The 18618-nt window shown below is 29.2% G+C and overlaps 1 protein-coding gene across 1 annotated transcript in view; it reads left to right on the forward strand.

The window, feature by feature from the left end:
* Positions 1-450: 450 nt before the first annotated feature.
* Positions 451-18618, forward strand: part of LOC113389557 (protein sprint-like) — a 68902-nt gene continuing 50734 nt past the window's right edge. The window contains exon 1 of the mRNA XM_026626578.1: positions 451-1592. Coding sequence (XP_026482363.1) covers positions 451-1592 — 1142 coding nt within the window. The remainder of the gene's footprint in view (positions 1593-18618) is intronic.

Genomic DNA, 18618 nt, shown 5'->3' on the forward strand with positions numbered 1-18618 from the left:
ATTAAGATGATTATATATAGGTATATTTATGCAACTTGCCTTATGACAAAATGCCACTTATTTTGTTATAACAAACATTTTTTTTATTAACTTTCTAAATAGCAATCAGAACGAGTTACAACTATATAAGCTATTGTGATGTATGTAACTCAAATACAGTATTTGAGTTCAAAACAAAACAAAAATAAAGATATGTAAAAATAATTTGTTTAGAAAACTCCCCGTTCAGAGTTTCTAAAATGATCATTCAAATTAGGTAAGCTGGTTGCTTTATAACAAACATTTAAATTACTTTATAGAAAAACTGTGAATATATATAATATGATATACCTATAGAACTTTTTAAAACAATCATGATAATCAAATGACACTAACTCATATAAAACCAAAAGACAATAGTTATATAAAATATATAAAAAATTTAAGAAAACACAACTGAAATCTTTTACCATGAAGCCGCCACCGAACAATTCAAAACGCGCGCCTCTGAGTCCTCTGGACAACTTCAAAGCAATCCTGTTTCACAATGCAAGTGTGTTTTCAAAATCCGGAAACACGTCGCCTCTATCGGCGGATAGTGGAATCATAAACGGATTTGCATCTGGTGGAACTTCCGACAGCAATAGTTGCAGTTTTAGCGAACTTTCTTCTCCTGATAATAATGGACAAGGTACTTGCATGTCGCCAAATGGTAATGGGAGGAAATTTGACACAAAATCAGGCGGAGGAGGTGGAAATATCAAACCAGATGGTAATGGAGTTAAAAGGGTCCATGGTTCACCCTTCAGCGAACTTTCTTCTCCGGATGTCAACAAAGGTTTCGATAACTCTGGGCCAGGTACTTGCATTTCACCAAATGGCAATGGTAGGAAATTTGATACAAAATCAGGCGGAGATGTTACACCAGATGGTAATGGGCCTAAAAGGGTTCATGCCAATGGCCCTAAACGCCAAGGTTCACCCTTGGAAAAAAATGTACCAAAGTGTATATCCACCGAAACCAACGTCAACTCTTGTTTCGAACACGTTTCCAAAAGATCTTCAGCTATTTTGGACTTGGGTAAAACCACACCTAATGCTGATAGGAATAATTTAGTCGACGACAATGTGCACGTTACCACTACCGCCTTTATGGCAACTCCTAATAATAACTCCTACACCAACAGAAGTAGTTTCATCCTGGAACAATCTGGTGGCAGCGTGACACCAAACAACAAATTTTATCCGGATACCACCAACAGAAGTAGTTTCATCCTTGAACAAACTGGTGGCAGCGTGACACCAAACAACAAATTTCATCCAACAAATAGCTTTATCTCATCACAAAATGCTGAAACAAACGGGTTTTACCCAGACACCTCCAAATTTTACCCGATATCAGTGGACAATCGTTTTCAACCAATTACAAGGAGAATTGATTCTCCTTTAGGGTATAAACAAAAGTGCAAAAGTGGTAGTGCTACTCCTGTGGATTCTGGAATAAACAGGGATTCCAGTAGGAGATTTTCTGGAAGCAGTTTTAATGGTTTCAGTTCGCCTAATGGAAATACGAGGCGGTATGGAGAGTTGGCACATTGGAGATGCACGAAAAGGTAAAGGATAAGAAAATTTTAAAATTATTTGTTTTTTGTTTGGTAATTAGGTAAATGATTTTTTGTGTAAATGTTTTACAGAAGGGTGATGACAAAATTGAATATGTTTTTTCCTTTTTAGACAACTTCAAGTGTTTATATTTCAAATATAGTTCAAACAAAATTTAAGACAGAAATTTGATTTGCATATTAAGGTTGAACAAATTTTATTCCAATATTAGATGACTCGACAGACGTTGTCCTATACCCATGTCTGCAAGTTTTTAATATAATATACTAATATTTACCGTTTACCTAATAATTATAATTATTGTTTTTTAAATTACTCTTCACGCCAAAATGCATATACATTTATAATATGAGCGATGGTAAATGTAGAACTGCTTTAAATAAATTGACGAGTCTCAATGCCCACACTATATTGGAAATTGAAGTATTTTAAACGGTATAACATAACCATAACCATAACATAATACTGGTACTTAATTTAATTTTTTAGTATTTAAGATATCCAAAATTGCATCTTAAACTTCTCCTAATCGATATCGTGAGGGCCGAATTTTATGTATTCATCTTTACTTTCCCATTTGTTGTTATAAAGTGACATTTTTACGAATTTTAAAACTATTGTGGAAAGATTAGTAAAAGATGCAAAGAAATTATATATTGAAATAAAAACTGTATTGAAAATTTAATATCCGAATCTTGTGTCGGCGCCCCCTAAGGCGAGCGCTCGTATTTTTCGCATGCATCGCATTAAAGGTAGGACCGGCCCTTATTAATATCTAATTTCATATTTTAAGTGAATTAGTTTGTCATATCCTGTTCATATGTGTATCATTCAATCTGCCATACATATACTGTATCTTATATTATTTTAATTTCTGGCACATATCAGCTGCTTTTTGACAATAATAATGTAGACATTTCATTTTTTTATTCATAATTATAAATTTATTATACATGTTCTAATATTGTATAGGTTCATAAGTAAATTGAAACATGTCGAAACATGTCGAAAAAACAAAGAATGGCATGTCGTTTTTTGCAATTTTTTCCATTTATTTCTACAATATTGCACATACTTCACAGTACTTTATAATCACATACATCCTAGAAAATTTCCTTAACAAACTTCAGAAAGATTTATCAAAATCCGAATAATCGTTTCGGAGGAGTATACAGTAATTGCTTGTAATTTAATATGAACTTCATATAATAGCAATGAAGCTCAAATTGATTCTACATTTTAGTTAGAAAACGTTTGTATGAGAAAAAGAAAAGGGCTGTTTTTAGGGTTTTTCCGGCAATTATTCGATTTTTTTCAATCGTAAGAATCATGATTTAGCAAGTGTTTACTTGTTTATTTGCATTCATAATATGATTTAAATTTGGCATAAATCAATTTGAAAATTGGAACTTGGCATTTTATATTATTACTGTCTTAAGTTTTTGATAAAAATATCAAATATTTTTGTTATAAAATACAATTGGTTGAATTGGTAAATAAGTTTACTATAAAGCGTATAAAATTGTTGTGAGTTTCAGAATATTTACATATATTTGTTTGACATAAGATATTCATAACTAATGCATTTTTCTCAATTCATATCCCATCTAGTTCATTTTTTTAATATTTTCCTAATATGACCTAAAAAAAATCCGGCACCACCAACTCGAGTAAAAGAAGCAGAAAAGATCAAGTAAATATGTTTGTCCCAACTAGTCCATTTTTTTTTAATCTTCTCTTAATATGACCTAAAACATTTTCGGAACCTCCAATTCTAATCAACTCAAGTACTTCCAAAATTATCAGAAATTTCTTAAAACAAACAGAAATTATATCAAGTACATATGTATGTCCCAACTTGTCAATTTTTTTTAAATATTCTCCTAATATTACCTACAAAAATCTTGCATCTCCGATTCTAATCAACTCAAGTACTTCCAAAATTGGCAGAAATTTCCGAAAACTAGCAGAAATTAGATCAAGTAAATATGTATGTCCCAATTTGTTTCTTTTTTTGAATCTTCTCCTAATATTACATAAAAAAATCTGGCATCTTCAACTCGAATCAACTGAAATAATTCTAAAATTGGCGCACATTTCCTAAAACAAGCAGAAATTAGATTAAAGTAAATATGTATGTTCCAACTTGTCCATTTTTTTAATCTTCTCCTAATGTTACCTAAAAAAATCTGGCATCTCCAATTCGAATCAGCTCAAGTACTTCTAAAATTGGCAGAAATTTCTTAAAACAAACAGAAACTAGATCAAGTAAACATGTATGCATTTAAATTCTTCATTTATATTCTTAGTATATTTATGATATTTAAAGGACATTTCGGAAATATACATTTCATATATTTTCATCCTCATATGATTGGTCTTTCCTTTTTATTAACTTCCAATTTTTATTTGCATCGAAGTTGGCATAAATATGAATTAGAAGTAGAACTTATTGGTGACAAATTTCATATTCTATGGTTAGTTTTATAAAAAATTTCCGAAATTGAATACAATTAGTCGAAAAGCCGAAAAATAGTAAAAATTGAAAATCAATTTACTGTAAACTGAATGGAGTAGTAGTTGTCTACTTAGCTTAAGCTCACACGCCATATACTTGATTTAGGATATTTCTAATTAGCACATATTAGCAACCTTTTGGCTCGACTTTATTTCATTTACATTATTCTAATCATTTTCCAAAATGACCCAAAAAAAATTCCTCCGGCACCTCCAACTCAACAGTGGAAGTAATTCCTAAACCCGTTGCCAACTTTTCCCTTAAACAAATAACATTTTTTTATTTCATTTGCTATTTGCTGCCTTCACATATGGCTAGTGTGATTTATCTTGAAATTTTGGCAAATGTTACGACAATAAAACTTGCAGAAGATGTAAGTGGACTGTTGGCCTAATTTTGACGCGGAAGGATAGTTTTAGTCATTGTCCTGGAATCCAGATAATAAAATAGATAATATAATAATAATTTAGAGTTAATGCACAATAAAGATATTTATAGAAAACTAGATGACCCGACAGACGTTGTCCTGTACCCACATCTACGTTTTTGCAATATCCTATACTAATATTTACAGTTCAGTTAAAAATAATAATTATTGTTTTTCAAATTATTATTTACACCAATATATGAGAGATGTTAAATGACGAACTGCTTCAGATAAAATGATGGTTCTCAATGCCCACAGTTAATACATTAATTATCCCTTTAACAAATATTAAAATATATTCAATGAAATTGTATATTAAAAATTATAGACTGTAATTTATAGTACAAATTTATTCCCAATAGCTCAATTTATTTTAATGCCAAGGTTTATACAATTTTTTAGTTATACCTGTAGATGTGGATGTATAAATGAAAGATTTTTTATTTATTCACGACTAAAACATTGATTTTTCAAATGTATCACACGAAAAATCATCGTCTGCTTTTGTGATTTATGGTCATAGCATAAGATTTACACGTATTGAAAATAAAAATCTTTTAAAAGGTATAACAAATTCAGAAAGAATTAATAGCATTCGCGATAAAGGTACAATATCACCTTTGATTTTTCTACCCAAAATAATTGCTTCAATAATGTTGCCTATAATTTTTATAATTTTGTACCATATTTTAACTGGCCTTTAGTAATTTTAATATCTAAATTACATTTTCTCACTAATAATTCAATATACATTATTACTAAAATTTATATTTGAAGTAAATTAATTTGTTAAATCTTGTTCACATGTGCTCTATTCAGCCTACGATCAACAAAATTATTGCAGTAAATGGAGAGGAAAAAAGCGTGTGCCCTGCGATTTTTTTTACTGTGCTCCAATTTGCTTGATATTTTGGAAATAGGCTACTCTTAATCTTAAGTTCAAATCTTTCAATTCTGATTTTATCAGAACTTATAATATACTATTTTAAAGGTAATTAAATGACCTACAACTTTCTCTATCATAAATTTTACCGTAACTTCTCTTGTTTTGAAACGGCGACGGATTAAACGGCTCGAAAGACACTCTGGTTGGACATCCGCGCACTTTTTTAAACAATCATAACTCTATCAATATTTGTGTAACAGAAAAATTTTAAAAAGCAATAATTAGTCAGAAAAGGACCTTGAAATTTCATCTATAAACCTTTATACGTATCTTTTATTCTTTCAGAGATATAATAATGAGAAATTGGTTGTTTTTTTTAATAGATTTTTTTTCATGAAATCATGAGCTTTTTGGAAATTTGTACTAAAGTTGTGGTATTTTCTAGAATCCATCAAGATCTCTTAAACCAAGTTAATTCTAGAGGGAATACGATTTTTTTTAATTTTGGTGGAACTGGTACTCATAAACTATTTGATTTAAATGGAAAAAATATTGTATGCGTCCTTTATCTGCATGATAGCTCACTCATTTTACACGCAGAAGTACTCATTTTAAAGCTTATTTTGAGCACTATGAAACCTCATTTTCATATCTAGCCTAATATTGTTCCTAGAACACTTTATAGAACACCGATTTATTAAGATTTTAATTGATATAATTTTGTTCATTACATGATTTTCGTAAAAGTGTATATTTTTAGAAATATTTGCAAAAAACGATGAGAAACGCCAAAAAAACAAATTTAAACAAAGTAGCCAGAACTTAAAAAGGGATTGCTTTTTTGAAAAACATTATTAAACATTTTTCTCTTCCAATTAGTTCTTTTATCGATATCCGGCGTTATAGCAAAGGAGTCAATGTCAATCAATGATAAGCGTTTTTTTTTGTAATTTTTTCCACTTCTTTCTACAATCTAACTATATTTCTATGAATCAAAAATCCTAGAATATTCCCTTAACAAACTTCACGAAGATTTATGAAAATCCGAGTAATAGTTTAGGAAAATTAACCATTCATACCCCATTACAGAAGAATTTTATATATAAGATAGATAAATTTGGAGACGTTTTAAAAAGTACCTTTACCAATCAATTTTTTTCCAAGCTAGTTCCATTGTATCAGTCATCCATTCCCATTTGTCGATTTTTTGATCTAGTAATTTTTCATGTAACCTTTATCTTAGCCTTGGCTCTCACCCCTTGACCTGAAGGCAAGAAAAATCGCCCTATTAGCGAGATTGCTGTTTTGGCTCCGACATTGAATTGTGCTCCCTAAAACAGGATATTACGATTACGAACACTATACTGAACAAACTGTTCTTTTTTGAGATATGCGTCTTGCTTTTTATTTGTTTAAATGCGGCAGCTGGGGGAAGAGAATACTCAACAAAATAATAACTGAATGTGAAAAACTCTTGACCTGCAACAAAAAACCTCTAAACACGAAGTTTAAAGAGAACTAATATATAGAGTCTCCGATTTTTTTCTGTGATTTTTTACAAATGTCTGTTGCACAAAAAGTCAAAGTCAAATTACTGAAGACTACTATTTATTCAGAAAAATTTACTTTTTATTTTTTATCATCAAAAAATTTATAATTAAAATTATACTATTTATATTCATTAAATCAAGTAAAAAGTTGATGGTAATGATTTTCTTGTATTTTTTTGTACTTGGTTGCAATTTTTCTGATCTTCTGTCACTATGACAAACTGGATTTTTGAAAATTATTAACTGTCTTGTCGACTTTTTTTAACTTTAAAAAAATTTTATTTATAAATATTTTGTAAACTTATTTTGGGCTTTTTCGTGGCTCTCGTGGCTTTCGTGGCGTAGTCCATCCCGCAGATTTCAAGTTTCTGGTCAAAAAAAAAATGTTGAGCATTGAAAGAAATTGACATTTTCACTAGCTACATTAAGTTTAAAATTTTGATCTTGATATATTTTAATGTTGGAATTTGCATATATGTACTCGTAATTTTATAGTTTTATTGTTCATACTTACTAAAAACATCTGCTTGATATTTGCATACGATAACAATATACTTTCAAGTCTTTCAAGTTTATCTTTATGAGCTCAAGTTTACCTTTGAACTTTCTAAAACTCAAGGATTTTTTGGAAAATAATGTCTTCGTCTATTATCTAAAAACTAAACATATACATTTCCTTATTATCAATTATACAATTTGTAACTTCCCGTAGGGTAGTTATAGTAATGGGCCGAAAATCGAAAATGAAATTTTTTGATTTCTCGGCGTTTTAAAGATTTCTGAACATTTTGGCATACCTCAGAAAAAATGGATGTGTGTGTGTATGTATGTATGGATACAATTTTTCGCCCACGTTCTATATAGATATACGGAGCAAAGAGTGCAGAAAATTTTTGAGAGAACGGAATATCGGATTTGAATGATCTAAAAAACATTAAATTTGTAATGATTAGGAGAAGAGGTGATTAGTTTTTGGCAAAGACAGGTCCCGCCATTTCGAAGATACAGAGCTAAATGTGCAAAAAATGGCAGTTTTTGAGTGAAATAAGCGTCCGATTTGAATGATATAAAAAACTTTCTGCTAGTATTGACAAAACAATTGCTTTTGAGAATGTTACATCTTTTTTTATTTTCCATAAAATATTTTTGTAATTTTGGATTATGGTAATTCAAAAAATGACCCAGGCTAAGCACAGTCTTAGCGCCACTCTGGTACAAATGTTTACCCAAGTGCGTTTAGACTGTTTATGTACTATGTCCAATTTTGTGAAAACTATTGAAAAATGTGAAAATGCCGCCAAGATAAGCACAGTATAAGTGAAAATGTCGCACAGAATTATTTGCAAATGCGTTTTGACTGTGACTATACGGGAGTACTTTTTCAATTTTATGTAAATTAGGCAACTATTTTTTTGAAAATGAATTTGAAATGAAATGACGATTGTTAATGTTCTGGAGTTGAATTGATTTATGATTTACATTTGATTTGCTCAGATATAACAAGATAGAAAAATAATGAAAGTTACAGTATTTGTAATAATATATTTGAAAACGTTTAAAATTTCTCGAATATTTTATTACGGTACGGGAAGTTCTAGCAATTTGCAATAAGGCACGATGCCATACACCTCTAGTTTTACTCGGAGCTGGGAAGACAGAAAATAGGAGTCTACTGACGAGCAAATTAGATACGGACTGGAAAGACAAAAAAAGGACTTTATTGACGAGCAAATTAGGTAGGATAATAAGTGGAATATTAGGAATACCTATGAGACCAATTTTCGGATAAAATATACCGAGAGGCGTTGCCATGACAACGCTATGTAACGCTCTTTTCTTAGTAGTAACTAGCTGTAAGTGGAATTCTGTCTTAAGGCAATTAAGGCATCGTGCCTTAAAAATTATTGTTTTTTTAAAAACGATTGACGTTTTTAAAACAAATTTACTTCGAAAAAATAAGATTTTTGAGAAACTATAAATTAAACAAAAAATTACTTTTTTTTGAAAAAAAATTTTTTTAAAAAAAAATCTATTTTTTTTAATTTTTTTTAAATTTTTTTTGGAAAAAATAATGTTTTCTTTATTTTGGCATATTTTGGAAGATCTTTTTTCAAAGCAATCGTACTGCTTTAACTGCATAGAGACAAAATGTCAAAGCGCGTAAGCGCCGCGTCGCCGTCTAACGAATAAATATTGGTACGGAACCCATAGGAATGCAAACAAAATTTATACTTATTGTTAAAATCTCTATAAAATATCTGATAATTTGATGTGCATATGTCTAATGATCATTTTTGACCGCCAAATGGCATTTTTTTTTTACTTTTTTCGTTAGATCTTCGAAACCGCTAGACCTGCCCTCATGAAAATTTGATCAATTCTTCATCTTGTCAATACAAGTCAAATGTTTTTTGAATTATTAAAATCGGACGCTCCGTTCTCTTAAAAACTGAGTTACCGTTTTTGGCACTTTTTGCCCCGTATCTTTGGAACGGCTGGACCTGCCTTCGCCAAAAACTAATCAGCACGTCTCCTTATCAATACGAATCGAATGCTTTTTGAATTATTCAAATCGGTTGATCCGTGTTCCCGAAATCGTCGACGAAAATTTGTATCCGCACATACATACACACACGTACATACATACATACATACACACACACACATACACACACACACATACACACACACACACATACATCCATTTTTTCTAAGGTATGCCAAAATGTTAAGAAACCTCTGAAACGTAAAGATATATAAAAATTTTCATTTTCGATTTTTTTGCGATTACTATAACTTACCCTACGGGAAGTTAAAAACTGTAAAAATGCTATCTATTTGTGTGGCATTTTAGATATAAAATCTAAACTTCAAAAATTTAGATATAATCGCACAAACGTCAAAAAAAATTTATCACAATTTCTGCATCTGCAATTCCTGATGTGTCATGATAACACATAAGTTAGATTTTATGTGTAAGACGCCTGATCGCACAGCAAATTTATAGTTTTCACTTTCATTTATTATAGAGAAAGGATCGTAACATAGCGTTGTCGTAAAATTTTAATTTCATTAAAGAATTGATCCCTAAGTCTTTAAAAATACAAAATATTCTGACCATTGACTGATGTGATTTTGAGATTGACAGAAATTAATGTAGAATAAACTTCCTTTCCAATCTATCCCTGATTTCTCTGGCAAGTGAGTTCGGGTGATCCTCGTGGAGGCTTTTGTATTTGTTTAAATGATTTCGTTAAATTTATATATTTTTCGATAGAACAATTCTATAAATTGGCATTTCAAGTTGTTTTTCCTCGATCAGCTCCTCGTTTTTTCCGTCATATATCTGATAAGTCGAAAACCCACGCCGTCGTATAGAGAAGAGAATGTTATAACTTATTTATTCTTTTTTCATGGGTCGTTTATCATTTTGCCTTCTGCTTTTACTAGTGCCAGTGTTTACCTTATATACTGGAAGGTAATAAATTCTGATATGCCATATTTCTCACAGGATTAATATAAACATATCAGGTTTTTGTTATCTGTATCTATTTCGTTGGATATATAGATGTAAATATTGATACATAGAATAAATTCAGATATATAAATAAATAACTATAACTATAACTATATATATATATATATATATATATAATAAAAATCTTTCAACAATATGTGTCTACTAAAAATAAAATGTTTTCTCGTTAAATTACGATTACTAATAAAATTATATCGGGGTGAAGGTATTGACCTTAATTGTTCTGAAAAAATTAAAAAAAAAAAACTATTGGTGTATGGCATCGTGTCAAGGCAAATTGCTGGAACTTCCCGTACCGTAATGAAATATTCGAGAAATTTTAAACGTTTTCAAATATATTATTACAAATACTGTAACTTTTATTATTTTTGCTATCTTGTTATATCTGAGCAAATCAAATGTAAATCATAAATCAATTTATCCCCAGAACATTTTCAAAAACAAATTTCAAAAAAATAGTTACCTAATTTACACAAAATTGAAAAAGTGCTTCTGTATAGTCACAGTCTAAACGCATTTGCAAATAATTATGTGCGACATTTTCACTTATACTATGCTTAGCTTGCACCAGTACATAAACAGTCTAAACGCACTTGAGTAAACATTTGTACCAGAGTGGCGCTTAGACTGTGCAATTTTTTGAATTAGACTGGATAATTTTTTGAATTTTTAATGCAAAATTACAAAAATATTTTATGAAAAATAAAAAAAGATGAAATATTTTTTTATCCTCAAAAGCAATTGTTTTGTCAATACAAGCAGAAAGTTTTTTAGATCATTCAAATCGGACGCTTAGTTCACTCAAAAACTGCCATTTTTTGCACTTTTAGCTCAAAAACTCGATTTGTACTTTCTGCACTCTTTGCTCCGCATCTACGTAACGACTGGACCTGCCTTTGCCAAAGACTAATTAGCAATCTCCCTGTCAATAGGGATCGAATGTTTTTTAAACCATTCAAACCGGTTGATCCGTGCGCCCGAAAACGTGAACGAAAAATTGTATCCATACATTTGTATCTGAGGTATGCCAAAATGTTCAGAAACCTTCAAAACGTCGAGAAATGCAAAAATTTTCATTTATTTGCCCATTACTATAATTATGAGGTTTTTAGTGCAACCTAGAGCTTTGATGAAATAATGATCATTTTTTGGCTTTTGTAGTTAACTTGAAATAACATAATTTGGCATATTACATCATCATTTAAATTAAAATTTTAAGTGAGCTAACATTTTGAGAGTTATCATTTCATGTGTTTGAATATTTTTATTCCAATTTTTCTACTTTTTTTCGATGATTACTATATTTATTCAATTCCGAATCACTATTGTATATACATTGACACACTCTAAAATGATTTATCAAAATTCGAATAGCCGTTTGGTGACAACACACATATAATAGCTATATGTATATTGTATATGTATAATTTATATGTTTGTATTTCTATTTCCATATTGGCTGCATGCATATTTGATCAGAGTCTCATTGTTAGTTAATATCAGTGTAAATATTTCAATATTGAGCTGTTCAAATATAATATTCGTGCATAACATTGTATCAAAATCATGTTTTGTTTATCATGTGCCTCGCATTATTGTTGATTTTAGCTTTCTGCATTTCTATCATCAAATATGCGAATTATAAAGCACATTGAATCGAGCACGTATTGTAATGAAATTATTTAACTAGTTTAGACAAATATACTCGTCTTGAGAAGTGGTGGGATATATTCGTCATGCTTATAAAACAGTTATTATCATTTGTTGAATTGAAATATTTGACAGAAAAAAGAGTGCGCGTAAGATTAACACGCGATTGAAGTAAAACTTATTTGCTACTGTACAAGATGCCATTTAAGTAAAAATAAATACATCATATAACAATTTTCAATAATGTTCATCAGTAATATGATAACACTCGTGATGCACACACTTATTAGTGTCAATCATTATACTCATTTATATAATGATAAATTATAAATTATATATTTATAATAGCATTAAAAATATGTATGTTATTTAAAAACAATAATATAATTAAAGTCATACTTGAAATATGACATGATCGGTTTGTCATTGCAATTAGCATTTATAACTTGAAACTTTATTAGAGAAATGAAGTAATTGCTGATTAATAAATTCTAAAATATTCGTTCACACAGTGGATTATGTTAAACGACTAAACAAATATTGTTTTCGCAACTTCACTCATCATGTAATAATTGTGTTTGAAGAACTTCATGTAATTAAAATTAACATACATTAATTGACTGCTTGTATCTTTTTTTATTTTTAGCTGGCAATATAATATCATTCTTTGAACAGCTGTAATATCTGTCGTGGCAAAAAAATATTTTAATGCGAACAATATAGAAATAATTTCTAATCAATAAACTTACGTTCATCACACGGCACAAATGTTTAATTTGTTATATTATCTCCAAGGTACCTGGGTGAAATATTTTTCTGATTCAGGCATTATTCATTAAATCAAGATTTGTACTACGATGTAACTTTAAAATGTCTATTTATCTATGCCTATTTCCTTGTTGATATCGGTACGCATACAACGTTGATGCCGGTACGCACATAACGATAGATCTCTATTCACATACACGACGACTAATCACAATCGACCCGTTCTGAAATGATTTCGTCGATAGCGAATGACGTACAGATAGGGAGTAACGCTATTTCCATTGCATTGGTACGGATTTACACCCTAGTCGCGCCTAACGAAGTTTTACTTCAAAAATGTGTTCTAAAATGTCAAATTTATAATATAAAGTAAGTACTTGCATAAAGCATTTTACCAAGGCAAGTTGCAACAGTTTCACGAAATGTGGAAATAATAAATTTCTTAGGTATTTAGAATTAGCTTTTTAAATATCACTATCTAAAATTTTTCTACATTTTTTTTCTAAAAAATCTAATTTAAAATTGAAATTTTAATAGATCTTTGCATTGCAAAACTTTCTGATAAACATTTTGGCATTTATTAGGAAAAAAATGATGTACTTGTGTGTGTGTGTATGTATGTGCGAATATAGTTTTTTGTTTTTGGTTTAATTTCATCGTATGTTTCGAGTACGGAACCTCAAAAGTACTTTTGGTCCGGAACAAACAAAATCGCATAAACAATTTCATTCTCATATCTGTGGAAGAGCACGAGCGTTACGACAGACATAAAAGGAAAAAACTTTTGTGCCGGATATAACAGTCGTTTTACCAGCATATAATATCATACATATATATATATATATATATATATATATATATATATATATATATATGTATGTATATATCTTTTTCTCGGCTGGTAACAGTGGATAAAAGTACTTAAAAGATGGTAGGCTGCGAACAAAACTAAACTAAAAGACCACCAACTTTTATTGTTTTTGCGAAACTGCAATTGACCGTAATGACCGACAACACATAAAAATGTGCGGTAATAAGCACGAAGAGAATTTGGCCCGAAATGGCATAGTTGACGATCGATAGAAATGATAGGGAAAAGGAACACTTAAACAAATTAATAGAGATAAGAAGGAAAATATATTTATTTTCAATTAATAACATATAAGTCTTAATCAATTGTTGATTATTCATCATTTATTTATAGAACTAAACTGCTTCAAACTGCTCGACCGATGTTTCACAATAAGTATTGCCAACCACTATGTTTCCCAATAAATATTCTTTTTTTGCTAATTACGAAGAAACGGCGTAGCCCATCATTGTGCGAAACTAATCAACGTGAGTCCTTATAGAATTACATTAAATGGTTTGCAAGTTTTTGAAATCGTTTAGCCCTTTTTGAGAAAACGTCGACAAAATGTCAAAAATGGGCTCACGTACGGACACACAAGCGCACACTCACATGCTCCAAATGTGGTCGCATGCGATTCAAAATGACTTGAAAGGCCGAGAAAGAATAAAATTAGCAAATCGAATTTTTTGGAGAAAACATAATAAACCCCTTCAGGAAGTTAAAAAATCTAGATTTTATACTTATATTGTACTCGATAACAAATTTTATCGCTCTTAACTTTTGACTAAACTTTTTACTCTTATAATTTACTCAATTCAATTGTATTAGCTTTTCAATTTTATTTTTAGTTTCCACTGAAGGAAAGTTAGGATTATAGCCAAAACGTATGGATTGTAAAATAAATTTGTTTTTTTACTGATGTTGTGCCCGATTATTAGACTTTGTTAATGCTTAGTATGTATAAAATCAATCTTGCACTATGAAGAATCTTTAAATTAAGAAATAATTTAGAAAAATTATCTTTATTTTATTTCAAATATTTGCACCAAATTCTCTTCTTAAATTTTGATTTTAGTACAAATCAATACTAATATCTCTATTATTAGAAATATCCGTATTAATTTGTACTGAACTCAAAATTTTAGGTGCAAATATTTAAAATATGTAAATAAAAAAATAATTGTTCTAAATTATTGATTGATATGATTGATATTAAATTTTCTATATTATAAGTCGAGTATTGATAGAGAAAAATGTAATTTCCTTTGTACACACTTATTACTTTCACAAGTTTTATAATTTTTGACTCAATTGGACCTAATTTTATATATTTTTAAAAATATATAAAACTTTATGTGCAACAAAAAACAATCAGGAAGTATATATAAAATAATTTGACTAAAATGTTTGTCAAAAATATTATTTTTAGAGAAAACTCATATTTTGTTAAATCATTCACTTTTTTAAAAAGTACGGACACTCTACTGCTTTTATTCTTTCCTGAAGATTTGAAAGGACTATTTTTTTCCTTTTATCTCATTTTAGTATTTAGAAACAGTAATAAGTACTAAATTACATAAATAATTTTGTTAAGTAACGAAGCAAAAAATAACCTCATAATTTACTATAAATAACAGTAACTTATTGCAATATTTTTTTGTAAAAAAGCATAAGTTTTAGAATTAATTATGGAAAATTTGGCTGATTGAATAAAATTCTTTGTTACAAAAAATTCTTAGTCAAAAATAATCATATTGTTCGAATTTAACTTACAAATAATAAAAATGTTTTTTTATTATTTTTTTATATTTTTTAATATTAGTTTTAAATAATTACTTAACATTTTTTTCAACTTTCCGTAGGGTAAGTTATAGTGATCAGAAAAATCGAAAATGAAAATTTCATGTTTTAGAATTTTCTGAACATTTTGGCATACCTACTTTAGGAAAAATTGATGTATGTGTGTGTTTATGTATGTGCGGATACAATTACCAAAAGTTTAAAACTTCCAAAATAATTCAAAGTATAAAAAAATTAAAATTTTCAAGGTATTTTTTTTTTAATTTATAAATCTCAAAAATCTATTTTTCTATTAATATTATTATTACCATCATGTGAATCGCCCAGATTTTATGGATTTTTTCTAAACAAATTATATAATATTTAATTTATGTAATTTTAGCCATCGAGTATAAGTATATATATATATATATATATATATATATATATAAATTACACTAATAAAAAATTCATTTTTCTATTACCACTATCCTTTCCCAAAAATTGCTGCTCCATCATCGTCGCCCACTCTTATTTTCGTCTCGGATGTCAAATCAATAGAAATTGATTGGCCAAGATTGATTTATGGGGGTTCTGTGAACTTTTCCTACTCGAATTCACTTTTGTGTTGGGGCCTAGAAAAGTCTCATGCTAGAAAATAAAGGAAAACGTGGGAAAAGTCGACTAATGTATTATTTTGTCACCCTTTGGTAAGGGTTAGAAAAAACATCTAGAAAAGAGAATCAACTTTGTATTTTAGTTATTTTAATATCTCTGACCTGTCTTTGATATAAAATTCATATACATACGTCCAGAAATTTATTTTGAAAATATTACTTACTTTTAAATTTCCAATATTTCCTGGTATTGCAGACAGACTTTTCTGTATACATTATCCAAAGATAGGAATTCTGCATTTCTCCCAATTTCAATCTAGCCTCACATTTCTCAAGTGCATATTTCAAGAGCACAATAGAATGAAAGAAATGTTCAGCATTGCTGCAGCAGTTAAATTCTATTGCTGCTGCAAAATGCAACAATGCAGACGAAGGACACCAAATATTCATGAGGAGGATACCATCTCATATGCATCTACTTTTGCTGTAATGAACTTTAAATTGGAGAGGAATTTTTTTGAAAGAAATAGGGTAAAGGAATCTTTTTTGGAGAAATAGCTGGTGTCGCTATTTCTTATATATAAAAATCTTATATAGGTTGTCAAATATCTCCCTTCCGCCTTTTTGTATTATAAACCAGAAGCAAAAAAGCGGAAGGGAGATATTTGACAACCTAATATATATAAAAATGGAGCCCTCGATCAAATGATCCGCTAAAACTCGAAAAGGGCTAAACCGATTTAGCCAGTATTAGTCTTGAAAAATCGTGCTAATCAATAGGTTGTCAGAAAGGTGAGATATTATTTCAAAATCGCGTAGAAACTTTACATTATTAATTTGTAAATTTTTGTAAAAGCGTAATTTAAATAAAACAATGGACGGTGGCTAATACGTCAAATGTCAAACGTTTTGGACAGATCTTTAATTGCGTTTAATAGGATGTTTTACGTGAATATTCTTTAATTATGAATAAATTGTGATAAGTAGTTTTGTTTGTAGTTTTATTTATACACAAAAACGTTAGTAAACGGGCCGCAAGTGATACTAGAAACTCAAAATATCATTTTTTTTGAAATACTAATATGAAAATGCATTTTTTGGCATTGTAGCACTCTTTTTTTGCAAATTTTATTTTCTGAAAGATCTCATTTGTATAATTATATACTCATTGGCATTTATAAAACATTTTCTAAATTATATTATTTTTTATTCCATTATTTATATTGTTTAAATTCAGAACCTACATTTGGTATGGATCAAAGGGACATTTTGTCGAATAACATTTTCCCAGTTATAATTTTCCAGAATTTATCGAAGAATAGATAGTAATATATGAAGATCTGGGGTTAAAAGGGTTCACCACCGATGTGTAAAAAACCAGTAAAGTTAAGCATTGTTTAACAACAATATTTGAAAGTAGAGGGAGAAAGATGTATAACCAGCTATAACCTTGATTCTTCTGCCTTTGCTATTGGGAGATATACGGTAATCTTTGAAAATCCATAATAAAAGTATTTTCTTCCGTTAGTAGTTTTTTAACATTAGTTACAAATGTAATTATTTTGAAAAATACCTTTAAAATTAAAATAAGACATTAAACCTGTTTGCCACCTGGCCGTTCCAAGTTACTAATCCTATAGGGGAAAAAAGGTCTAGATAACAAATTTTTTAAAGACATCAAAAAAGCACTTTTGTACTATGATGAAGTAGCTGACAGTTTTACTGATCGTAGTCAGATAATTGTTTGTTTGAAATGAGTTATTTGTTGTGATTTAATTGGTATGGTCCTCATAATATAATTTATATTTGCTCAAAGTCAAATTGGACCTTTGTGCCTCGCCTAGCCTTACATATATACTTTTTATTATTTTTTTTTTAATTTATCGATGGTACTTAAAACTTTTCAAAAAACTGGTCAAAGAAGAAATACTTAATTCATTTTTTATCTCTTCTCGCAGAACTTTCAAAATTTTGTATAAGGTCAGTAGTATTATTTACAATTATACACAAAATCCAGGATCCAAAAAGAAGTTGAAAAAGTTGAAACGTAAAATCAATAAGTCGAAAGATCAAAAAAGACTTGGATTAGATTATACCATATTTTCTATAAAAAGTGAATAAAACTTCAGTTTGATTGTATTGACAAAATATAGACAAACTAATGAAGTTATTTTTATAATACCTTATTATATATATATCATTCAAACAACGCATCCTTATACACTAAAAGTATAATTTTTTTTGATTCTCTAGAAATTGTTTAGAATATACCTTACTTAGCAAAACGTAAATACCTTACTTAACAAAAGTAAATAAATAAAATAATTTTGGTATCATTTTTCTCAACAAGAATCAATATCACGAACATCGAATGGCATCAAATGAAATTACCAGACCGCAATCTTGAAGCTTCGTAGAAATGCCTTTTAT

Source organism: Ctenocephalides felis, unplaced genomic scaffold, assembly GCF_003426905.1.
Source record: "Ctenocephalides felis isolate EL2017-DRISC unplaced genomic scaffold, ASM342690v1 CF-g0.4_SCAFFOLD_03573, whole genome shotgun sequence".
NCBI classification, from domain to species: Eukaryota; Metazoa; Arthropoda; class Insecta; order Siphonaptera; family Pulicidae; genus Ctenocephalides; species Ctenocephalides felis.